Source organism: Patella vulgata, chromosome 8 (assembly GCF_932274485.2).
Source record: "Patella vulgata chromosome 8, xgPatVulg1.2, whole genome shotgun sequence".
NCBI classification, from domain to species: domain Eukaryota; kingdom Metazoa; phylum Mollusca; class Gastropoda; family Patellidae; genus Patella; species Patella vulgata.
In genome coordinates this window covers 47,266,241-47,293,778 of record NC_065886.2, presented here as the reverse complement: position 1 = coordinate 47,293,778, position 27,538 = coordinate 47,266,241, and the positions used below count along the sequence as shown (strand labels likewise).

The 27,538-nt window shown below is 35.6% G+C and overlaps 1 protein-coding gene across 1 annotated transcript in view; it reads right to left on the bottom strand.

Moving 5' to 3' along the window:
* Positions 1–27,538, bottom strand: part of LOC126829625 (ATP-dependent DNA helicase DDX11) — a 49,072-nt gene that overhangs the window by 9,339 nt on the left and 12,195 nt on the right. The window contains exon 6 of the mRNA XM_050559605.2: positions 1,428–1,577. Coding sequence (XP_050415562.1) covers positions 1,428–1,577 — 150 coding nt within the window. The remainder of the gene's footprint in view (positions 1–1,427; positions 1,578–27,538) is intronic.

The window sequence follows — 27,538 nt, the reverse complement described above, 5'->3', positions numbered from 1 at the left end:
TCAAGAGAGTCCACAACCTTAAAGTAGCTAAGTCTCTAACTCAATATCATCCAAAATATTTGACATTGAAAACACCAATTATTTGCCAATTTATATCAATATTGATGTTGTGATCTTACCGGGAAAAGATGGGCTTCTGATATACAATATTTAAGACAAAATAAACATTTTACCATTGGTACACAAATCATGTACCATAATGCGTGTTCAGTGCCATTTGAAACAAGGGACTCGAAGAACGGTGCTAGACATATTTCAGAAGTCATGTCAAACGGTGACATCATATTCTTTTCTGGAGAGTATGCCAAATAAATACTATCGGTGGAGACTGGAATAACCAGACTCTAGAGATTGCCAATCGATTGAGACTCCTGGGGTATTTCGCCGAAAATCCCAAAATAAATAGATGACACATATTAAAAGTTTAACATAATTAATGAAGTTATGGTCCGATACATGCCAATATCGAAAGGAACCGTGATCATTGGGAGATAGATCTATATTTCAAGTTTTGTCAAAATCGGATAAAAATTGTGACCTGTAGAGTATCCACAAACAAATTGTGGATGTACAGATGGACATCCATACGGACAGGGGTGACGGCATAACACGTCCAAATAAAAATGTGGGCGTAGAAAAAGACTGCATAAATTTTAAATCATTTAGATGATAACTTCAACCTCTACAAGATTTTGCAAGTAATCAAGGACAATTACACCAAAATGGGTTACTAGAATTTTTTGAAAATCAATAAGCTTCTTTATCTCTTGATCTTAAAACTTGGTGAATCATCAGGAGTGACAACAATATTTGACAATATTATATGTAGATGTTTAAAGATAGGTTGCCAGGCAACGAAACATACGCCCACATCAGCTAAATCGTCCGGGCAGTCAACAAGAGTTGTCACATATTTTTACTTTTTTTTCGGTAATCAAACATTTATAATACACTAAAATCTGATTAAGGGTAACAACTCATTAAGTAATTATCAGAAAACTATTAGAATTTGTTTGGTTTTTATAAAGTTCTGCCCCATGCTAACATTTAGTATATGAAACTTTTAATATCATGGAATTAGCTGTTCAAGTGAAACAAACTCTGTATATCAATCCGAAGTCAATCGGATATTAACTTTAGCCTCTAGAGCATCCACAAGATTTTTTGAAGTGATCAAGGGCCATAACTCTGGCAGTAATTATCGGAAATTGTTGATAGGCTTCTTTGTCTCATGACCCTAAACACTGTGTATAAATTTAAAGTCAATCAGATGTTAACTTTAGCCTCTAGAGCATCCACATTGGACGCCGGACGGACGGGGGCAACGACAATATACGACCACATTTCAATGTGGGCGTATAAGAAGTAAGGTTGCTAAATGAGATTGGACATTACTTTAAACAATAACAAATACAATATATATCTACCTTCTTCTTATTTGACAATCTATTAAGGAAGCCTGTTTTCTCCCAGTGGTTATAAACTTGGCTCTCATAATCATAAGATGGAAAGAAACAGACTATACCACCAGGTGTCACATTACAAATGTTGATAAATATACGACCCAATTCATCTAACTGGAAATAAATCACAACAATATATTTTCAAAATACACATAAAGATATATTTCAAGTTTCATTAAAATCACATCAAAACTGTGACTTCTAGAGGGTCCACAACCTTGATATACCAAATATTCACACTATTTGAGTATGAGGGGGCGGTCATTTATCCGACTCTAGAGGGTCCACAACCTTGATATTCATATTTACACTATTTGCGTACGAGGAGCGGTCATTTTGTCCGGCCGGTTTGTACTGATTTGCATGAAATTTGAATTCAGCCATTATTAGGGTGTAACAGTGATATATTCAAACGTTTTTTTTTAAATCGAATAATAATTGTGACCTCTAGAGGGACCACAAGCTAAAAATGCGACTTTTTGTACAATCAGGGGCCATAATTCAGGAAGTTATCATGCGCAAATATCAAAAGGAACCAAGATCTTTTGGTTATAAACATGCATTTCAAGCGTCATCAAAATCAGATGAAAATTGTGACCTGTAGAGTGTCTACAAGCTAAAAACGTGATTTTTCATACAATCAGGGGTCATAATCCATGAAGTTATGGTCAGATTTATGCCAATATCGAAAGGAACCGAGGTCTTTGGGAGATAGACCGATATTCTAAGTTTTGTCAATCCACAAACAAATTGTGGACGAACGGACATGGGTGACGACAATATACGTCCATATGAAAATGTGGGCGTATAAAAATGAAATTTAACGTCCTACTGTTCTGCACCGAACTGGGCTAATGAAGACGGGCATACGCCATACAGTGTGCTATGAGGGAAATTTTGCCCGGACAGCGGCACTACGGTCTACTCTTATATCAAATTCCAAATGTCAAGGGATCTGTTACATGCACGCCAATGTTTACACGGACCTCGGTTTTTCGTCCCATCCGAACAAATAGACAGCTATCCTTGTTAGGCCCTCTGTCCTGCATAACTGACAAGGATGAACTTTTTCAGGCAATGCAGGGATCGAACCTGTGACCTCCAGGCTAGCGAGCCAGCATTCTACCCACTTAGCCACCGTGATCCCCAGTATAGAAAGAGAGAAATGGGGTTTGACTTCCACTCGTCACAAACTAGGTCATTTTGGGACTTAGATGGTTGAATTTTATTTCAATGATGTGCTTGCACACAAAGGTCTTTAGCAGTAGCTGAAACCGGAGGACCCAGAGAAAACCCACAAGGTTGGACAGGCGACCCTACTCCTTGTTAAGTACAAGCGGGGAATCGAAACCACGCCTTGCACAGGTCCTTTTCATAAATCTACACTCAATCAACACTGCTGTATCAGTGCATAGGTGTTGATGCTACCTACTACTGTCTACTGGCCAATCTAGATGTTTGCTATCACAGTTGGTTTCCTTTAAACAAATGCAGTTATGTTTTTAGATATGGTTTTCACGCATACTCTTTTATTGATACAAATATTTGTGGCCCTGGTTTGTTATTTATTTGTTATGAGGTAATTGACCGTAATTTGACACAGAAAATGCCATTCAATCCAGTAAGGTTTGTGTTGACTTTTCCAAGGGAAAGGAATCCAGGGCTTAGGGCAGTGATGTGATTTTGCCCGTATATTCCGGACATGTCCGACGCTATTTTAAAAACGTCCTAAATTGTCCGACCAGGAATATGCCCAATCGGACATCAAGACATGGTAAATAATATTCAAAATTCCAAAATTAATATAGTGTACATAACTACCACTCAACCCGATTATCGTTGATAATAGGCTGGATTGATTAGGTAATTAAGTGATCAACGTATTTATCGTTTTATACTGTCTATACATCTACCCTGATTAACTACTTAATCTGCTTGATTGGCTGACTTAATTCTTTGTCGGAAAATTCATCAATTCAATCCTGAACAGAAGTCAGATTAACCCGTGATTTCTCCATTGTCTCACGTTTTAATCTCCTTGATGTTGGCCGTAGACATTAGTCATATATGTCACATATCCTAATAGTATATAACACCCCAAATCAATATACATTGTGTCCGATAACTTGTCTATGATATTTCTTCAGTGGAAGCCGAAGTTAAATAAAGCTATTTAACACACGCGCAAAATGAAAGTAGAAATCTCGCGAGACACGTGGAATTAAGAGGTGTAAACGTGCCGAATCTAATATGTCTGATGGCATATTGTCGGATTTATGATCATATTTTGAATGAGGTTTATGTTTTTAAATAAATAAGTAAACACGCTAAGAAATGTTGACGAATATTTCAATAGGAATAACGTAAGTAGTAAGTTTTAGACGATAGCATGTGCTTAGAGTCGAATGGGACTGTTTAGCAGTTGGTGTCACTCGCTTGTTGTATTAGAGTGACGTTTTCTACGGTTTACGGCCAAATAAATTTCGGGATGTCATTTTTTTTTTCCTTTCGTATATAAATCGAAACAGAGTATAAGACGAATGCCGGACTTTGCTGAAAAATGTATCGACTTATGACCCGAAAAATATGGTAATTTTGGGGGAATTTGAAACCGGTACGGATGGGCAGTAGTCGGCACGCTTTCATTCTATGGTATTATGATGACGATGTCATGTAATTTTGTAGGAATATTATTGACATTAATCTGAATACCGTACGGGAATTAAAATTGAAAAATAAGGAGGTTCACCTATTTTTTTATATTAAGTATGAATTTGAATATTTTGTTGACACGTAATCCTTAATTGTGGTTTGAAAACGCCTGCTTAAATAACAATAAGAGTTATTATGTCCCTTTATTTTCAGGAAGAAAATGTCTGACAACTAAAATTTTGAAATCACATCATTGGCTTAGGGTCACCGTTTTTAGAAAGAAGAAACTGATCGAGAATAGTACAAGAACGCTTCACTTGTGATGAGTGTGTAAAGTGTAATCAAATAAAAATGAGGTTATGGCATGATCATAGGCGATGTTTAAATGTGAGTCAACTAGTAATATGTCTCTAATAGACCAAGTTCATGTACTCAAATAAAGTCAACAAGCTGTGTCAAAAGCGTGCAGGTCAGTCTAATTTGGTAAAAGGAAAAATGTGAAGTTATTAGGTCAGCCATGTTTAGTCAGACCTCCTCTCTTCACTATTTATTTTAAAATGGGATCTTCCTTCATAGCCTGTAATTGAATTATGTGTCAATTCAAATGTGAAGATTTCTCCACGAATTGATCCATCATTAAAGAAAGCAACCCAACACACCTGTTGAAACAGATTCTATAATATTCAATTAATTTAAGTAAGTTTACCAATGCAAAAGAATTTTAATGCTGAAATTCAACAAAACACGTCATATAACGTTCATAAAAATTAAAGTGTACCTCTAGTGGATACAGGTGCTCATTTGTCAGTCCAGAATTGATGGAATTGCAATTGACACAAAATTGAGTCCTGTCACTGGTCTGCTCAATCTAATTAAAATACAGAATTATATTTCGTTTTGTTATTTTTTTATACTTTCGATGGCCTACACTACATGAAGATCCCAGTTTTACTGGAAGGTAGTGTCAGGGGGTCGTACGAGGGGCTTTTGAACCTATGACGTCAGACATTGATTAATCAATCAACGTTGACGTTTCTAGTGGTTTACCCACAGTTCCATACATTGGTAAGTAAATTAATAATTTATACAAAACACAATAAGATGTAGTCTTATCAAAAACCATATTGATCAATAAATTAGCCAAAGAAGTCAATTTTAATGTAAGTTATGGTCATCTACAGTTTCCATTACTGGTACTTTCTATCAGTATCACGATACCATCATGCTGTCATTCACAGCTTTTTGTTGTTGTTGAATTTAAATACTGTTAAGCAAAATGATCACAGGCTTTCATAGCATAAAATTCACTTCCATGATTATATAAGTAGTCACAATTAAAACTATCTTTCTTCAGTGAATGTAATTACCGGTAGATAATTTTCCATATTCTCTCAATCCCACCCCTAAAATCCCTTTAAATTATGTGCTTCGCTCCTGGGTATCTTCCTTTATTGTAGTTGAATGAACTTTGCAACATCAATCAATATTATCTTGTTTTATATGGCCTTACATCAATAATTCTTATTTCCGAAAAAAAAACCCAAAACTCTAGTGACTATAAATAAAATACAAACAAGTGGAAACAAGGCAATCTTATGTAGGTTGAATATTTTATCTTTTTAAAAAAGAATGCAGTTAATACATCTAAGGTCCATGATGTAAGTTAAAGATACATTATGTAAGATTTAGGTAATAGTTCGAAAACAGATAATTTAAAATGAATAATTTGAAAATTTCATTCAAATTACTTTATTGCGAGCGAAGATATTAGCCTTTGAAAGTGTGACAAGACAAGTGCAATAATTCCAACCACCGTACTGGTTGTTCGAAGCTAAGTCTCATGCTTCCATTTTTAAATAAAATCAAAATATGGCTGAATCGTTCTAATCTATTTAATATCGGAGAAATCCAATTCCATCGAGAGTTGATTATGGCCTGGATCAGTTAATTAATGTTTAATTCATAATTTAGAAAACATTTCAGGCCTAAAGAAAGACCTGCAATAGGCAGATTTAGTTCTTGCATAATGTATGTTTAAGACTTAATTCATTGAACTTATGTCCAGGTAGTGAGACAAAACAAAGAAAGAAAAAAAAAAAAGAAAAGAGGACAATAAATATTTGTAGATATGGTGACATTTCAGTGCAAGCCATCAAATCTACATAAGATAATATTTATTATTGATCGAATTGTTTAACCAGTTTTTTTTTTGCATTGAGAATGTGTTCCACGACCTGAAAATATCTGAGAAGGAAGAGTCCAAATATACATATATATATGTTTACTCCATTCACTGTTGTTCTTCCCTTTTGCAATGGACTGCTCCATGGTCTAATAACCGAGAACTTAACTATTATAAAAGTAATAGTGATGTAGGATAACAGGTACCATACTTTAACAGAAATAAGCCTATAACGTTCATCTTGTAATTTGACAGTGCTGAAAATGTTCATGTTACTCAAAAGTCTGTTGTATTTTTAAAAGTAAACCAAGTTATTATCTTGAACTATAGAACAATTTAGTACTGGTTTCAATTAGATCTTCTCTATTGTACATTTATTCATCCACATGTTCATGTTGTCTACTAGAATAGTAGAATGTAACCATGGACCTAAGGTCCATGATGTAACACAGGTGTAAATGAAATGGGGTTTAACATCCTGCTTTTCTGCACCGACTGAGATAATGACGAGCGATATGTGTAATTACTGCACAAGACTAATGCAAAGAAACAATAATGAAAGGAGATTGAATGTTATACTAGGGTTCTGCATTAACCAAGTTAATTAAGACAGACATCCGCCATGCAGTGTGCTAAGGGAAATTTACATGCATGCCAACATGTACAGGGACCTCAGTTTTTCATTGAAGTTTAATATTGATACATTCATAGATAAACATTTTCAAAACAAATACCATTTACACAACAAAAATTGATAATGTCCTTTCCAGAAAGTTCCTTAAAATTTTTTATCACTCTCAAAAAGCCTAATTTTGTCAAAATATGGGAAATTAATCTAAAATAAAAGTACCCTAAATTCTAATCACAAAGTTGTAAACAATTTATCTGTTAATCGTTGACTTTCTCATAATATTAATTCAAGTATAAATTCCAAAACACTCTTTGAATAAGTTATCGATTGTCTGTGTCATTATATATATTTTCTTTAACTACAGGCATAACCAGACGTTTTGTGTTCTAGATTGCTAGATTGAAATAAGGGAATAAGAGCACACAAATATAGAATGTCAACTAACTCCCGAGTTCCAGACAATTTGACCAGAATGATTTTTATATGGAATGACCACACTAACCGAGAACTATTATTAACTATCAAGTCTAGACTACTTCAATAGTTATAATAAGGGTAAATGATTGACCTTACATACATTAACTGAGTTTTTTCAAAAACATTCCAGGGTCAAATAATAACTTAGGCCAGTTATAACTTTGTTTAAAGGGTCTCTACTAACTCAAACCAAATTTTATTTCTTTATTTTATATGGTAAAAGTAAGTAATTCCACAAAAAACTTTATTAAAGATAGGTTGCCAGGCAACGAAACATACGCCCACAGCAGCTAAATCGTCCGGGCAGTCAACAAGAGTTGTCGCATATTTTTTCTTTTTTCGGTAATTCAACATTTATAATACACTAATATCTGATTAAGAGCAACAACTCAGAAAACCATTAGAATTTGTTTGGTTTTTATAAAGTTCTGCCCCATGCTAACGTTTTGTATACAAAACTTTTAATACTGTATCATGTATTTAGCTGTTCCAAGTCATAAAAATTCATTGAAAATCAATATACTTGTTCGTCTCAAGATCTTAAACTCTGTGTATCAATCTGAAGTCAATCGGATATTAACTTTGGCCTCTAGAGCGTCCACAAGATTTTTCAAAGTGATCAAGGGCCATAACTTTGGCAGTAATATCAGAAATCTTTGAAAATCAATAGGATTATTCGCCTCGTGACCTCAAACACTGTGTATAAATTTAAAGTCAATCAGATATTAACTTTAGCTTTTAGAGCATCCACAAGATTTTTCAAAGTGATCAAGGGCCATAACTCTGGCAGTAATTATCTGAAATCGTTGAAAATCAATAGGCTTCTTCGTCTCATGACCTTAAACACTGTGTATAAATTTAAAGTCAATCGGATATTAACTTTGGCCTCTAGAGCGTCCACAAGATTTTTTGAAGTGATCAAGGGCCATAACTCTGGCAGTAATTATCGGAAATCGCCGAAAATCAATAGGCTTATTCGTCTCATGACCTTAAACAGTGTGTATAAATTTAAAGTCAATCGGATATTAACTTTGGCCTCTAGAGCGTCCACAAGATTTTTTGAAGTGATCAAGGGCCATAACTCTGGCAGTAATTATCAGAAATCGCTGAAAATCAATAGACTTCTTCGTCTCATGACCTTTAAACACTGTGTATAAATTTAAAGTCAATCGGATATTAACTTTGGCCTCTAGAGCGTCCACAAGATTTTTTGAAGTGATCAAGGGCCATAACTCTGGCAGTAATTATCGGAAATCGCTGAAAATCAATAGGCTTCTTCGTCTCATGGCCCTTAAACACTGTGAATAAATTTAAAGTCAATCGGATATTAACTTTGGAATCTAAAGCGTCCACAAGATTTTTTGAAGTGATCAAGGGCCATAACTCTGGCAGTATAATTGAAAATCGCTGAAAATCAATAGGCTTCTTCGTCTCATGACCTTTAACACTGTGTATAAATTTAAAGTCAATCGGATATTAACTTTAGCCTCTAGAGGGTCCAAAAGCAATTGTGTATGCCGGACAGATGGACAGGGGCGACGACAATATACGACCACATTCAAGACCTTGAATTCTGTCTATCAATTTGAAGTCAATCGGATGATAACTTTAGCCTCTAGAGCATCACATAATTTTTCAAAGTGATCAAGAGCCATAACTCTGGCAGTAATTATCCGAAATCTCTGAAAATCATTAGGCTTCTTTGTCTCATGACCTTAAATACTGTGAATAAATTTAAAGTCAATCGGATATTAACTTTGGCCTCTAGAGCGTCCACAAGATTTTTTGAAGTAATCAAGCGCCATAATTCCGACAGTAATTATCGAAAATCGCTGAAAATCAATAGGCTTCTTCGTCTCATGACCTTAAACACTGTGTATAAATTTAAAGTCAATCGGATATTGTGGACAGACAGACAGGGGTGACAACAATTTACGTCCACATGAAAAGGTGGGCGCATAAAAATAAAAAGCTGTAGCTTGTTTGAGCCAGTAATCAATGCGGCCATATTTATTTTTCAAGACGATGGTGTGATTGTTTGATACGTCCTGCATTAAGCTTATTAGTGACAACAACAATACTATTCAAAAAAAGTAGGGGATATTTGATTTTTAAGTGTTATTAAAGTCACCTAATGAAACTGACGAGGAAACAAATGACATTCATCGATTTATTCCAAATGATCGTTAGACTAAGTAAGGCACAGACTGACCATTATAAGGGTAAAATGATACCCGGGGTCAAACAGCAAAGTTACCACAGCATCACAACCAAGTCAGTAACGGTCCAGATTGTCCCATTCCTGTTGCAACGCAGCAGCAAGTTCTTGGACATTGGCAGGACGTTGTTGACGTTGACGTAACCTCTGTCCAAGCATGTCCCAGACATGCTCGATGGGGGAGAGGTCGGGACTCAGTGCTGGCCAAGGTAATGTGGTGATGTTCTGTTGTTGGAGGTAACCTGTAACGATCCTGGCCCTGTGACATCTTGCGTTGTCATCCTGGAAGATGAAACGGCGGCCATGACGTCGTGCGAACGGCACAACATGGACTGCCAAGATGTTGTCCCGGTAGTACTGGCCTGTAACACGCCCTGCAACAACATGTAAAGCCGTTCTTCCAGCAACAGTGATGCCTCCCCACACCATAACAGAACCACCCCCAAATCGATCATGTCTGATGACGTTAACGTCTTGGAAGCGCTCGTTTCGACGACGCCACACCCTCCTACGTCTGTCCAAAAAATCAACAGTGAACCTTGACTCATCTGAAAACATCACATTGCTCCAGCGTCAATTATCCCAGTGTTGACGATCCCTACACCAACGACGTCTTGCCTGAATGTGATGATCTCTCAAACAAGGGATCACGTGAGGACGTCGGGCGCGAAGGTGACCCCTATGCAGTCGATTCCGAATCGTCTAGCCACTCACTCTCACACCAGTGTCTGTTTGAAGACGAGCGCTGATCTGATTTGCTGTGATGACACGATTTTTCTCAAGGCCAAGGTATGGATAAATCGATCCTGGGCTTGAGTTGTCGCCCTTGGTCGACCTGAGCGTGGTCTGTCCTGTACAGATTGTGTATCACGGTATCTGGACCATAGCCTGCTTATGACAGACTGAGAAACATTCATCGTCCGCGCCACAACCGCCTGTGTTGTGCCGATCTGTAGCATGCCAAGGGCACGTAACCTTTCATTTTGGGTAAGACGACGCATATCAAAAATTTTTTTCTGGTCACTAAAACAATTAAACTGATGTTTCCACCCTGGAATTCAATGCCACAATGACTGTAACATTCAAAGTCAGAGTCGTGCAAATCTTGGGTTGGACCCCCATGATGATCCCAAGCATCACCTGCATTCCATGCGGTAGCTATTGGTGCGTTTGGGCGTCACATGTAACTGGAAATGTTTCTTCTGTTAGGTTCTATAGTGACTTTTTTCGTAGTCATTTGCATATTTTAGTATTATGCCCCCAAAATCAAATATCCCCTACTTTTTTTGAATAGTATATTAAAAACATTAGCATTGTCAAAATAAAATATGTACCACACTCCATACAAAAGACGAATTTGCATGCACTTAAAACGTCAAAACTTAGTTTTAATTTACACACGAATATTCTGAATATGTTCGGCTAGCGCCGAATACTAAAATATGCCCAGAATTTCAACACTAACAATAAATGTATAGAACACAAATTTTGTTTGAAAATAATTTTTACACTGTTCTAAAATGGGACATGTGGACAATTAGTACTTTGTTCTGATTGTGATTTAACTGAATCATTACCGGTACATGAAATAGGTTAAGCTCATAATCTCACTTATTTGATTGATTTAACCAAGTACCATACAACTCTATTGGTCTATATACTACTATTTAGTTGGGTACTATTATTAGTAACCAGCTGTTGACTGATATATAGGTCCTATGTAAATATGGACTGGTCAATTTGACCATGTAACATTAGGTAAGTAGATCAGGTGGGAGGGTCCAAAAGGTTTTAACAGAGGTCAAACACTTGCTTCTAGATCAAAGTGACCACCTATGAGTACACCTTTAGGCCAACTGAGGTCACTGGCTCAGCTTCTAACCCAATAACCTAGACTACAGGTTATTGGGTCGGCTAGTATAGTATTGGACAGACCAGTCTCACTGAGTCACACTACTCTAGAATCATACACCTCCACTCTTATCTATGGTGTTTAACCGATATCTTTATCAGTCATCCCCCAACACTCCAACACATTATAGCTTCCAGCTATCAATAACATTGGGTTATTCCTGTTATAAGTAGTATGTCATGACATAACGGTACATGTACATCTATAATTATTACATCCTTGTTAACATCCTTCTCTATAACCTCATTAAATTACAGTTTAACATAGATTGCCACACAATAAAACATACACACGCATACAGACTTACCCGCAGCTGTGTCATCCGAATTTAAGATTTTTCTTGTTTTAATGAAACACGTCTTACAGCTTTTAATTAATTTGATCAATATCTTATTATAAAAATCAAGATAGCTTGCCAGGTAACACTGCGTATTATGCCCACAGCAGCTAAATTGTCTGCCCATTTGACAAGGATTGTCACATATTTATTTCAGTGTTCAAAAACTTCTACAAAGTGAAAGGATAGGTTGCCAGGCAACGAAACATACACCCACAGAAGCTAAATCGTCTGAGCGGTCAACAAGGGTTGTCACATATTTATTCCTTTGTAGGTAATTGGGGGCCTTTACAAGAGAGTTCCATACAGATCAGATTTTTTACAAACTGAAACAAGGGCCTCAACTTTGGAAGTAGTTTACAGAAATTGTTGAAATTTGACAGGCTTTTTCGTTTTACTAATTTAAATAATGCACATAAATTTCATACAGATCGGATGATCACTTTTGTCATTCAAATGTTCACAGGGTTCACAAAGTAAAACAAGGGCCATAACTTTAGACGTAATGAACGGAAATTGCCGAAATTCAATAGGCTTCTTCGGTTCACTAATTTAAATAATGCATATAAATTTCACAAAGATCGGATGATAACTTTTGGCGTAATAGCGTTCACAAGGTTCAACAAAGTGAAACAAGGGCCATAACTCTAGACATAATAAATAGAAATTATTGAAATGTAAACCACATATATCAATTTTAAAACAATCGGATGATAACTTTTGGAGTTAGAACGTCATTGTTACCCTTGTTAAACAAAGTCTCGATTATCCATTTTTACGGTTAATCATTAACAGCCATTAAACCGCAGATCGGATTCAAATCTGTTGAAAATCGGACCCATCAGATGGCATCAAGAGTTGGTTATGATTTGTCATATTAATAAATGTCTAATTAAAGGGCATTATGGCAGATTAGATAAAAATGTTTAATAGTTTATATAACATTTAAGGACTAAAGAAAGATCGAATGATTACATTTGTCGTTAGAGCATTTACAAGGGTCCTGTAAAGGGAAACAAGGGTCATAACTTTAGGAGTAATTAACAGGTATCGATCAAATTAAAAAAGGCCCCTTCATTTTACTAATTTAAACATTGCATATAAATACAGATCAGAAGCTAACTTATGTCCTTAGTGCATTCACAAGGTTCTACATACTGAAACAAGGGCCCTAACTCAGGAAGTGATTAAAATAAATTTGATAGGCTTCTTCATTTTATTAATTTGAGAGATAGGTTGCCAGGCAACGAAACATACGCTCACAGCAGCTATATCGTCTGGGCAATCAACAAGAGTTGTCGCATATGTTTACTTTTTTCGGTAATGAAACATTTATAATACATCAAAATCTGATTAAGAGTAACAACTCATTAAGTAATTATCAGAAAACCATTAGAATTTGTTTGGTTTTTATAAAGTTCTGCCCCATGCTAATGCTTAGTATACAAAACTTTTAATATCATGGATTTAGCAGTTCAAGTCAAAGATTCATTGATAATCAATATACTTGTTGGTCTCAAGACCTTAAACTCTGTGTATCAATCTGAAGTCAATCGGATGGTAACTTTAGCCTCTAGAGCGTCCACAAGATTTTTCAAAGTGATCAAGGATCATGACTCTGGCAGTAATTATCGAAAATTGCTGAAAATCAATAGGCTTCTTCATCTCATGACCTTAAACACTGTGTATAAATTTAAAGTCAATCGGATATGAACTTTAGCCTCTAGAGCGTCCACAAGATTTTTCCAAGTGATCAAGGGCCGTAATTATCAGAAATTGCTGAAAATCAATAGGATTTTTCGTCTCATGACCTTAAACATTGTGTATCAATTTAAAGTCAATCGGATATTAACTTTAGCCTCTAGAGCATCCACAAGATTTTTCAAAGTAATCAAGGGCCATAACTCTGGCAGTAATTATCGGAAATCGCTGAAAATCAATAGGCTTCTTCGTCTCATGATCTTAAACACTGTGTATAAATTTAAAGTCCACAAGATTATTTCAAAGAGATCAAGGGCCATAACTCTGGCAGTATTTATCGAAAATCGCTGAAACCCCATTTCATTTCATTTCATCTCAAGACCTTAAAATACTATGTATAAATTTAAAGTCGATCAGATATTAACTTTGACCTCTAGAGCGTTCACAAGATTTTTTGAAGTGATCAAGGGCCATAACTCTGGCAGTAATGATTGAAAATCGCTGAAAATCAATAGGCTTCTTTGTCTCATGACCTTAAACACTGTGTATAAATTTAAAGTCAATCGGATATTAACTTTAGCCTATAGAGCGTCCACCACAAGCAGTTGTGGAAGCCTGGCCGATGGACGGACGGGGGCGACAACAATATATGACCACATTTCAATGCGGGTGTATATAAAGGCTTCCAAATTTCATACAGATAGTTTGCATGGTTCTATAAAGTCAAACAAGGGCCATAACTCAAGAAGTAATAAAAAGAAAATGTTGACTAATTCAAATAATGCATATAAAGTTAATACATATCAGATGAGATCATTTGTCACTAGAAGTTTCGCAAGGTTCTACAAAGTGACATTACTCTAGAAGTAATCAATGGAAATTGTTGAAATAAAGTAGGTTTCTTTGTCTTACTAATGTAAACAACATATTTAAATTTTAAAAAAAGATCGGACCATAATCCATTAAGTTACGGTCTGGTACATGCCAATATCGAAAGGAACCTATATTTCAAGTTTCGTCCAAATTGGATAAAAATTTTGACCTGTAGAGAGTGTCCGCAAACAAAATGTGAACAGATTGACAGACAGGGACAATATAAATCCACATGAAAATGTGGGCATATAAAAATATCAAGAAATAATAGAAATGCAAGCCAAAATCAGTATACTACTATCTTCAGAAAGGGAAGAGTTTCCACAAATAGAATACATGTTTAAGTACACATGCCTTGCATGAGTATACAGACTGGACATTATATAATGCAGACACAAAAAACAATTTACCTTAAAATATGTGGGGTAACAAAATTAGGTTTGTCATGACCTATATCAGACAGTGTCAAGAAGATAATATCAAACAAGAATACAGGGAACAAAATAACTTTTGTCCTTTGTCCTTTAATTTAGATCAACATCAACAGTTATAGATCAGTTCAATCATTCACCTACATAAAATGGTATAGCCCAATTTACTCTACTTTTTGCTGCTCTGCTACAATAGTGTAATTGTCTGGAAAAATATTTAGAATGCACAAATTTTCACCAGACTTGTTCTTTGTTTCATGACACAAACATAAAATTATCTTTTTTGTGCAACCTCTTTTGTGGTTATTGTCAATAAAGAACACATTGTGTCTCAAACTGCTTCTGTAAAATATTAAATTATAAAAAGACAGTTTGCCAGGCAAGTGAACATGTACCCACCAGCAGCTTTTTGGCCTGCATTGTAATTGAGTTCTAACCTAATGATCCCCCTTTTTGTATGTCCACATGTAATTTGGGTGTATTTTATCGTGGCTCATCCACCCATCAATAATTTACTTGTTAACACATTAATAGGCTACAGTTTTTAACAGATTTTTCTTTCAATATGGTGTGGTAAGTTGCGACCAGGAGAAGACGAACCCTATTAATTTTCAGACAAACTAGTTAATGCAATAAAGGCTTTCAAGTTTTCAGCAATCTGCAATTTTGTGTAGAATATGATGCCGAGTGGTAATCAGTCCACCGTATCGTATTCTACGCAAAATTTTACTCTAGAAAAGTTGGGTCTGGTTTTATGCCCCCCCCCCTACACCCTGCACTGAGCTATCAGTCTATAAGACTTCATTATCAACAGTTTTTTTTTTTTTTTTTTTTTTTAAACAATATTTTATTCAGAAAATTTTGGATTGGGGAACAGGCTTAGCCTATGGACCCCCTCTCCATTATCAACAGTCACATTATTGTCTTTACAGGTCAAACACACCAACAGAAATTAGAAACTGATCAACAACATTACAAGGGCAAATATTGATGGGAAGAGAATAGTACAGACACAAAAACTTATTATTACCATGTGAACTCCACAGGGCCAATTTTCCTTATGAATGGGAGATTAAAGGGGCATAACCCTTATCACATGCTGTAGGAACATGCAAATTGCAATTACATATAGAATGACTAAGATTTTAGATATTGATGAGTATCAACTGAAGGTTATAAAAAATAAACTACCAAATAATTGAAAATATAAATAATAATATGCACAATGATATCACACTTACTTTCATACTAGTATGCTTGCTCAAGGATATACAAAAATTGCCAGTGTTAAAATGACAATGAAAGTCATAGAGCCACAAGTGGCATTGAAGAGACCAGTTTTGGAATTTAATATCCAAACAGGAGGCCAGTCTAACATCCAGGGATTATAGTGAAGAGATCCATGAAAGGTACCATAGAACTTTAACTATCCAATACTAACCATGATAAGGGTAATATCTGATTCCCACAAAGCCAAAATATGTCATTTAATTTTTTTTTTTTTTTTTTTAAATATTTTTGCACAAAATATTAAATGTTTTGGGGTTTTTTGGGGGGCAAATATTGTTGAAAGCATTGCTTAATTCGAGAACAGAAAAAAAGAAAATAAAAGAAGACGCGTGGGGAATAACTCCAGTCCAAAAATAAAATTATTTTTATAGTATGTTGTTATGTGATCAAATCAGTATCAAATAAAAAACTTTATGAATCATCCAAATGATGAACTATTAAAAACAAATAGAAAATACATAAAATTTAAAGCAACCAGTTGACAATTCATTTATGGAAGTTGGCACAAGTTGTTGAAATGCAAATGATGTTTGTCATTTCAGTGACATTTTGATTTATACCTAGTTCAATGACAACTCTTCATATTATTAAACTAACCAAATATATAATTTACCTTATCTATTCCCATCTGAGCACTAATTAAGTGTTTGGATCCAGAATCAAGGTTAAATTAACCCTGAATTATAATGGCAACAGCACTAGCTCTACATGCTTACTACTGACGCCCAAATTCAGGGACATAAGTTTTTAAACGTACCCATCTATACAAAATCGGATGATAACTTTCACAAGGTCTGACAAAGCGAAACAAGGGTGATAACTCTAGAAGCAATTAATATAAATTGCTGAAATTCAATAGCTCTTCGTTTCACTAATTTAAACAAGAGCTTTGCTAACACTGCAAAATATGTCCACATTCCTGCTGTGATTGATATGGTACTTTTTAAAATGAAGAGAATGAAATATGACATGCAGTGACTGCCCTAGACATTCGCCCATTCTTTTTATTGGCGAAAAAAGTGATGATACTGGAGAAAATTTTGGCGAATGAATTTTAGAGTGTGTTATTTCGTGAATCTGCTATTATTAAACTTGAAATCATCTCGTTCAAAATTTCTTTCGATCGACTCGATGGAGTGTCTATTTTTAGTACATTAATTACTCTAGTCTCAATCTTACAAGTCGCAAATCAGTCCATGTTACGCATTAAAATTATCAAACACAGTTACGTTTTTTTGTGTGGCACTGCGTTGTTTACATTCGCTTCACTACAAGTTTTCTTTACTCACACAGCAAATAAATAAAATGCACAATAATGATAACTAATACTAGTAAACTCAAAATAAGGAGGATTAGATTCCCCTTTCCTTGCTACAACTACTGTTAGTCCAGAATCTACTTCCGAGAGTGAGAGTGTCATCTCTGACGAGGACTGTGTCTACATATATTATCGATACACCGATATGTATATCGATACATTCAAGCAATATCTATCGATATGTAATATCGTTGAAAAAATTCTTCAGTTTAAGAAAGATCATGAAACCCACATGGTGAAATAAGACGACCTAGGCATGGTTTGCCAATTGAGCGTCTTCCACACTCCATATGAATTCCAGGTACCGGTAAATATTAAAATTAAAATAATAACTGGATCATACATTGATGGATTTGCTGACCAGTTGTTAGGTAAATTTGAATCTTCATTTAAATCTTGATAGAACACCGAATACACCGCGAAACAGTCATTTAATAATATATTTTCCTGATAGAATCTCCAATGACAAATTCAAACGACAGGTGACATATCGGATGGAATAAGGTCAATAAACCAGTTCTAAATAGCGCTTACCGTTATGATTTTTTTTTTTATATATACATTCTGACAAAGGCCTAATTTTAAAAATATTGTCGTTTTTATTGAAGGCTATATCATAATCGTACAGAATTTTTATTTTAAAGCAATTTCAAGTATGGTTGTCGAACGTGACAATTTTGCTGTATCATTGAAGAATGAATAAAAACTTTTGCAAGTTATGTGATAGACTAAAAAACTACAAATTGTGTTATGAAGAAATGCCATGGTGCCGTATCAGGTTATTTTGACTACAGTATTTTCTGATACTAACAGTAGTAGAATTATCAACAAAACACATACTTATGGAAAACAGCTACTAGTGTATTTAAGGCGACGTTTCGTAGAGTATTCTCTCAACGTTATCAAGCTAATACAGTAAAACAGGTATGAGGCAAATATATATAGACAAAATACAACAACATAACCGAAACCATACATAGCAACAACATGATCAAAGGCCTACACACTGGACCGGGGGCTTGAGACGCAGACCTTTGGGGATGATGTTGCTGTCTCTGCATCGCATCAGAAAAGTAAGATTGCACTTGGACTTAACATATTTACCTCCTAATCTATTAACTGTAGGCCTTTGATCATGTTGTTGCTATGTATGGTTTCGGTTATGTTGTTGTATTTTGTCTATATATATTTGCCTCATACCTGTTTTAATGTATTAGCTCGATAACGTTGAGAGAATACTCTACGAAACGTCGCCTTAAATACACTAGTAGCTGTTTTCCATAAGTATGTGTTTTGTTGTTACTCTATCCAGTTACTAAATGCCATTTAAAGAACATATCCGACATCAATATGGAGATGTGGCAGTATCATATATCAATACAGTTAATAGATTAGGAGGTAAATATGTTAAGTCCAAGTGCAATCTTACTTTTCTGATGCGATGCAGAGACAGCAACATCATCCCCAAAGGTCTGCGTCTCAAGTCCCCGGTCCAGTGTGTAGGCCTTTGATCATGTTGTTGCTATGTATGGTTTCGGTTATGTTGTTGTATTTTGTCTATATATATTTGCCTCATACCTGTTTTACTGTATTAGCTTGATAACGTTGAGAGAATACTCTACGAAACGTCGCCTTAAATACACTAGTAGCTGTTTTCCATAAGTATGTGTTTTGTTGTTACTCTATCCAGTTACTAAATGCCATTTAAAGAACATAGTAGAATTATGTTAATATTTTAGATCATCGACTTGTGAAACGCAAACGTTTCATTGAATAAACAAAGACAGTAATTTATTCTGGAATATTACTGACGTAACTTCAAGATGGTATGTGAATTAAATTTACCTGTCGTTATTTTTGTGGTTATCACTTACATACATTAAAATACAACATTCTCCATAACAAATTACCAAGTCTTGTTTTGAATGAAATTAACTTTAATGTAGATAATGGTAATGTTGCCTTATTGGTTTTGCTTGATCTTTCTGCAGCGTTCGACACGCTTGATCCAACTGTTTTGATAAACCGTCTCCATGACGAATTCGAACTAGATGGTACTGTGCTGAAGTGGTTTTGTTCATATCTCCTAGACAGAAGCCAATCAGTCATTGTGAAAAACAGTTATTCAACATCAGTGACCCTACAATGTGGTGTCCCTCAAGGATCCGTTTTGGACCCCATCTTATTCACGCTCTATACTAGTCAACTTGGACAGATCATAACAAACTTTAGTATTTCCCATCATATGTATGCCAAGGATACCCAGTTACTTGATAGTTTTTCCGCAACAAATCAATCCAATGATCTTCTTATGAACATTGAAATAGGGTTGGGAAAATAATGTCGAATTTAAATGACCGGTGTTTTCAGAGGCGAAATACATTGTACTTTGAGAATCCGGTCGGGGCTGGAACAAAAAGCCGCTTTTTCGGTCAGGGACCGGGCCATTTCCAAAATGGCGGACAAAATGGCCGTCAAAATACAATTTTTTGAATTTATTCTATGATGTTGTCGTGTAATATGTCCATTTATAGGTTTTCTGGTATGCTGAATCCAAAAATGTGTTTTTTTGTTTGATCTGACATATTTCCGCCATCTTGATTTTCAAAATGGCCAACAAAATGGCCACTAAAATGCATTTTTTCAATGTTGTTCGGCTTTCTCTAGAATATTATCTCGTAGTATGTCGATCTATAGGCTTTGGGGGTCGATGAATCCGAAATTGTGATTTTCTGTTCGATCCGACAAAGTTCCGCCATCTTGATTTTCAAAATGGCTGACAAAATGGCCTCGGCACTGAACTGCCTATGTTGTGATTGGCGTTTAGACCGCCAGTCTAAATGGAAATGGGCCAGAAACTCAAATGAAGTCAAACTAGTAAAACAACTAGAGAGGGACTTTCTTGAAAATGTAAAACTGATGAAAACTTTGGCAATCAAGCGGAAAGAGGAGTTGAAAAAAAAAAGTTCTGAAGACCTTACAGCTCCTAAGTACTTGTAAGAAACACGGTGGACCTGTAACGCCGGAGAATGTGAACATCCTCAAACAGCTAACAGACAAAGAACTCCTCTCCGAGATCGCCTACATTCGTGCTACAATTGCTAATGATATCAGACAGAAACGCAGAATAAAAATGGACAATGGGAGATTTAAATACGAAACATTCTGTAAGAACGAACTAATTCAGTCAATCAAGAATGTAATGAAGCCAGAAAACTGTATGTCGTGACATAGATACACTCCTGAAGAATGCCTTTGCCATTGATTGAAATTAATGTATCGATGTTTGATCAGTATCCTGATGCAATGTAAATACACATGTGATAACAAATCAACTGAGTGTTATATTATTATTCTTTCGTACTGCCTTGAGATGTGATTTTCTTTGAATGTTCTCGGTTTACACCAATTCAGAGCCACCCAAATTCATCGACATATTACACGTAACTATTTCGAAAAATGCAAAATGACATTAACAGATTCATTTTGGCGGCCATTTTGAAATTCTATATGGCTAAAATTCGATCGGATCGACCAGAAAACCAAATTTTCAGATTCATTGACCCCCAAAACGTATACCTCGACATATTACATGATACTAATCCGGACAAACGCCAATCACAACATAGGCAGTTTAGTGCGGCGGCCATATTGTCAGCCATTTTGAAAATCAAGATGGCGGAACTTTGTCGGATCGAACAGAAAATCACAATTTCGGATTCATCGACCCCCAAAGCCTATAGATCGACATACTACGAGATAATATTCTAGAGAAAGCCAAACAACATTGAAAAAATGCATTTTAGCGTCCATTTTGTCCGCCATTTTGAAAATCAAGATGGCGGAATTATGTCAGAACAAACAGAAAACCACAATTTAGGATTCAGCATCCCAGAAAATCTATAAATCGACATATTACATTAAAATATTAACGAATAACTCCAAAAAACTTGGAAAAATTGTATTTTGGCGGCCATTTTGTCCACCATTTTGGAAATGGCCCGGTCCCCGACCGAAAAAAACGTTTTCCTTTTCAGCCCCGACCGAATTATCGAAGAACAATGTTTTTCGCCCCAGAAAACACCGGTCAAATTCTTACTGAATCAAAATGTGTCTGATTGTCACAACCCTAATTGAAACATGTATCTCAAGTATAAAATCATGGATATCTTTTAACAAGTTGAAATTAAACGACGACAAAACGGAAGTTATTCTAATTGGACCACCATCAAGAATATCAAAAATAAAAAGATAACATTCAAGTAGGAAATTCTTTGATCAAACTTTAGTCAACTTGGACAGATCATAACAAACTTTAGTATTTCCCATCATATGTATGCCGATGATACCCAGTTACTTGATAGTTTTTCCGCAACAAATCAATCCAATGATCTTCTTATGAACACTGAAAAATGTATCTCAAGTATAAAATCATAGATGTCTTTTAACAAGTTGAAATTAAACGACGATAAAACGGAAGTTATTCTAATTGGACCACCATCATGAATATCAAAAATAAAAATAGATAACATTCAAGTAGGAAATTCTTTGATCAAACTCTCCAGTAAAGTAAAAAATCTTGGAGTTTATTTAGATAGTAACAACAGCATGATTAGTCACGTGAACCATCTTACTAAAACATGCTACTATCATATAAAGAACATTAGTAGTATTCGTCATCTTCTCACAACTGAAGCCACAGCTACACTTGCTCGCTCGCTAATTTTGTTCACGACTAGACTATTGTAACAGTCTCCTCCTAGGCGTCTCAAAAGAATTATTACAAAGGCTGCAAAAAATTCAAAATTCAGCAACTCGACTAGTCACAAAAACTCCTGTTAGATCCGGTATAAGCCCTGCATTAAAATCACTTCATTGGCTCCGTATCGCTGGAAGAATTGACTTTAAAATTCTATCTATTGTGTATCGTTGTTTAAATGGAACTGGTCTTGCATACTTGAATGATATTTTCAGACTTTACCAACCACCAAGAAATTTTAGATCTCAGTCTCAACTTAACTTAGTTGTGCCTACATGGAAATTGAAATCATTTGGATTCAAGTCCTTGGAAGTTGCAGCTGCAATTAAGTGGAATTCACTACCTGTTTCTCTCAAATCTTCCCCATCACTAACAACATTTAAGTCACGTTTAAAGACATATCTGTTTAATACTTCATACAGATGAACTTAGTTTTGTTAGCGCTTTGAGCAGACACTTTGTTCTGGAGTTTAGCACAATATAAGAATCCTTATTATTATTATTATCTCTGAGTCTGACGCAAGTCCTTCGTTGGCTTCATCAACATGTGGAAAAAAATTAGACCTTAACTGAGACCGAGCTTATAAAAATGGATGGACCGGAAAGCATCAATTTTGAATTTGTCAGAGCATATGATCAGTGGTGTCTTAAAGAGAATCGTCTGTCTTTTATGTTTTGAGGATATTAACTTTGACCTCTAGAGCGTCCATAGGATTTTTTGAAGTGATCAAGGGCCATAACTCTGGCAGTAATTATCGAAAAATCGCTGAAAATCAATAGCCTTCTTCGTCACATGACCTTAAACACTGTGTTTAAATTTAAAGTCAATCAGATATTAACTTTAGCCTATAGAGCGTCCACAAGCAATTGTGGACGCCAGACCCACGGAGGCGACAACAATATACGACCAAATTTCAATGTGGGCGTATAATAAAAATGATATAAAATATTTGGCTAAAACTTTCTGAATTGGCTAATAAAATTTTGATTTGGCTAAAAATTTGGCCAAAGGTTTTAAGAGTCTAGGGCGGTCACTGAGATGGCTGTAATATGACAAGAGGCAAAGAAGGCTAGGCGTTGGGTTTGTTTTGTCAAATTTACAGACAAAATATTAACAAAAAAGTGGGTGTGACACTTAGTGTTGAAACTTGTATCCAAATATCCGTTCACAGATATAATCTCGTGGATATTCGGATGCTTTAACTATTCGTGCTATCTGATGTTTTTTTTTTCATAACTGTTTGTGTTATTTTGAAACGACCCCTCTTGCCATTGAAGAGATGACCACTGTGAAGATTGGTCGCATTATTTCTGTTAAGTTTATTTGGTGCAATGTCTATTTTCTGTCTTGTCCGCAGGTTTATCTTGTAGATTTTTGTTTTGAGTGTAGTGCACTTACTATTATATAGGGTTAAACAAGCCAACAGTGAGGCTGATGTCCCCCGCCGAAATCCCAAAATAAATAGATGACACATTAATTAATCGCACATTTATTTTTTTCAAAAGTATCGAGCAATCAAATTATACACTAAGTTTCAGCACTCTCTATCAGATAGAATCAAAGTTATCTTGTCCCAAAGCATCGACCAATGTTAATAATTGAACTCAGCCATGACATGACAGCAGAAAATACTCATTATCAAACTTAGTCAAGGTAATGATATAATAAAGCTATACACCAAGTGTCCTCACTCTCACTTAATTAGAACTAAAGTTATCGTGTCCCAAAGCATCAACCAATCAAATTGCTTATCCTTGCTTACTCTAAGCAAAAAATTCTCATCTTCACACTCCATCAAGGCATTCACCTAATAGCCACCTATGCCAAGTGTGAACATTCTAACTCAACTAGAATGAGAGTTATTGTGTTCTAAAGTCTCGACCAATCAAATTGCTTATCTATGCTTAACCTAAGCACAAAATGCTCATCTTCGAACTCCATCAAGACATTAACCTAATAAACACCTACACCAAGTTTGAACATTCTAGCTCAATTAGAAAAGGAGTTAATGTGTTCCAAAGTCTCGGCCAATCAAATTGCTTATCGCTCTGCTTACCCTAAGCAGAAAATGCTCATTATCGAGACTTAGTCAAGGTATTGATATAATAAAGCTATACACCAAGTGTCCTCACTCTCCCTTTTAATTAGAACTAAAGTTATCAGGTCCCAAAGCATCAACCAATCAAATTGCTTATCTCTGCTTACCCTAAGCGGAAAATGCTCATCTTCGAACTCCATCAAGGCATTGACCTAATCAACACATACACCAAGTTTGAACATTCTAGCTCAATTAGGAAGAGAGTTATCATGCCCCAAAGTATCAACCAATCAAATTGCTTATCTCTGCTTACCCTAAGCGGAAAATGCTCATCTTCGAACTCCATCAAGGCATTGACCTAATAAACACATACACCAAGTTTGAACATTCTAGCTCAATTAAAAGTTATCGTGTCCCAAAGCATCAACCAATCAAATTGCTTATCTCTGCTTACCCTAAGCGGAAAATGCTCATCTTCGAACTCCATCAAGGCATTGACCTAATCAACACATACACCAAGTTTGAACATTCTAGCCCAATTAGGAAGAGAGTTATCGTGTCCCAAAGCATCAACCAATCAAATTGCTTATCTCTGCTTACCCTAAGCGGAAAATGCTCATCTTCGAACTCCATCAAGGCATTGACCTAATAAACACATACACCAAGTTTGAACATTCTAGCTCAATTAGGAAGAGAGTTATTGTGTCCCAAAAAGTGTGACGGACAGACAGACGGACGAACCCATTTTAATAGTCCCCTGCTTTCTTCGAAAGGCGGGGGACAATGAGCAATAATTTTCTGCAAATAAGGCTTAAAACTTATCAACAGATCTGAAGCTTTTAGTCTTTCTACCCCATACAACTGTTTTATTACTTTTAAATAGTCGTAAGCAGCACAGTTCAAATATTAGACGAATGCCATGGTCCATGGTGAGCTCATAGTCGTGCACTTTGCCAATGATTAGAGCGGTAGCTATTCAGCGCGTTCACGCAAAGTCACACGGTATACACGTGGTCTTTGTTTATTTCCTCTGCTAAATTTAGATAGCCATGACTGGCCAAATCTTATGTTATTATTCCAGCCACCTTGGTACCATCAGAGCGTGTGTTTTCCCCCGCGGTAAAAATACGGGTAGTTACCACTAAACGATCAAATCTGGATCCCGACACGGTCGACCATCTAATATTCTTACGGGAGATTTTAAAAGATAAAAAGCTGTAGCTAGTTTTAGACAGTAATCAATTTAAACTTGTTGTTTGAAGAGTTCATGTGTGTTTCCTTCATATGGTGCCATTTATTCCGTTTTGTTATATAACACTTTTTGTGGTAAGTTTTACTCTGGACAGTTTGATTATTTTGAGCCGTCTTTCCAATTTCGGGAGTCTAAGTTAGTCATGGGTTGTTTCTAACGAAATATAAAAGGATTGATCATTTCAAATAAATTGGTTCAGATAAATAAAGTCTTGTTATTTAGACAATAAAACTGTTCTGGGTATGAAAGTTTGACGAAAGCCTTCTCCCTCTCCGCATGCGGCCATATTTATTGTTCAAAACAATGGCGTGATCGTTTGATACCTCCTGCATTAAGCTTATTAGTGACAAAAGACAATATAGGTCATTAAAAAGATTAGCATTGCCAAAAAAATGTCTAACAAGCCAACAGTGAGGCTGATGTCCCCCAGACGAAATCCCAAAATAATTAGATGACACATATTAATTAATAGCACATTTATTTTTTTCACAAGTATCGAGCAATCAAACTATACACTAAGATTATGAAACTGATAAGTTCTGCTTAGCTTCAGCTCGTAATGTTATTCATTGAACTCAGTCACGACATTCACCTAATGAACATCTATATCAAGTTTAAACAATCTACCTCAATTAAAAGCAGAGTTGTTATGTTCCAAAGTCTTGACCAATCAAATTGCTTATCGCTCCTTAATCTAAGCAGAAAATTCTTACCATCGAACTTAGTCAAGGTAATGTTATAATGAATCTATATTCAGAGTTTCATTGCTCTCACTTCATTATAACCAAAGTTATCATGCCCCAAAGCATCAACCAATAAGATTGCTTATCTCTGCTTACCGTAAGCATACAATGTTCATCATCAAACTCCATCAAGGCATTGACCTAATGAAAGCCTACACCAAGTTTGAACATTCTACATCAACTAGAAGGAGAGTTATTGTGTTCCAAAAAGTGTGACGGACAGACAGACTATACGGGCAAAATCCCATCACTGGTTCGAGCAGTTGACAAGGGTTGTCGCATATTCATTCTTTTGTAGGTAATGATATCAATTTCATACAGATTGAATGATAATATTTGTTATTAGAGCATTCACAAGGTGCAAAAAAGTGAAACAAGGGCCATAACTCCAGAAGAAATTAACAGAAATTATTGAAATTAAATAGGATTCTTCATCTCACTAATGTAAACAAAATATATCAATTCCAAAACAATCAGATGATAAATGTAGTCTGTAGAATGTTCACAAAAAATTGTGGACGACAGATGGATGGACCAATAGCAATATACGACCACATTTCCATGTGAACGTGTAAAAATCATACTGTACTGCTCCCATCTACAGTGGGCTCTGTCAAATCCGACATCGTACGGGATCGTTACATTATGTCGGATTACGCAAAGAGTGTGGGAATACTCATTTTTCTCAAAACTGGAAGTATTATTATAATGTAGCTTTGAATCCCCAGAACGTTATTCCCTTTAAAAATGATAAATCTTTCTGTACATTCAAAATTTTATTACATTAATTTTTATTTCATTTAACATGCGTAGGCATTTTGAATAGGTCAAGTCTGTCGTTAATTTATCTTTTTTATTGTCTTCAGTTGATCGCACACTTGTCTTTGGTGTCGCATGTTCATTGATAATTTGTCAGTCTATGTCCAGGTCGTCGTCACACGGTTTGGATAGATCTGTAGGGTGAACAAACTTAGGTATTCAGGTTCAATCGGCATGCGCAACGAATGTTTCCAACAGGTGCTAGGAATATTATTACGACTGAATAATTCTTGGGTATTCTTGAGTATTTGTCACAACTGTCTTACAAGAGATTATAAAATGGTCAAAATAATCAACAAAAGCCTACTCGAGCAAGTTTTAATCTCACCGATAATTGATTGGTGATTTCTTGTTAATATTTTGTGGCTTCACACCCACCGATTGAGGGCCGGATAATACAGTGTTGATTTAATGGAAATCATGTGACGGGACGGCTGATTG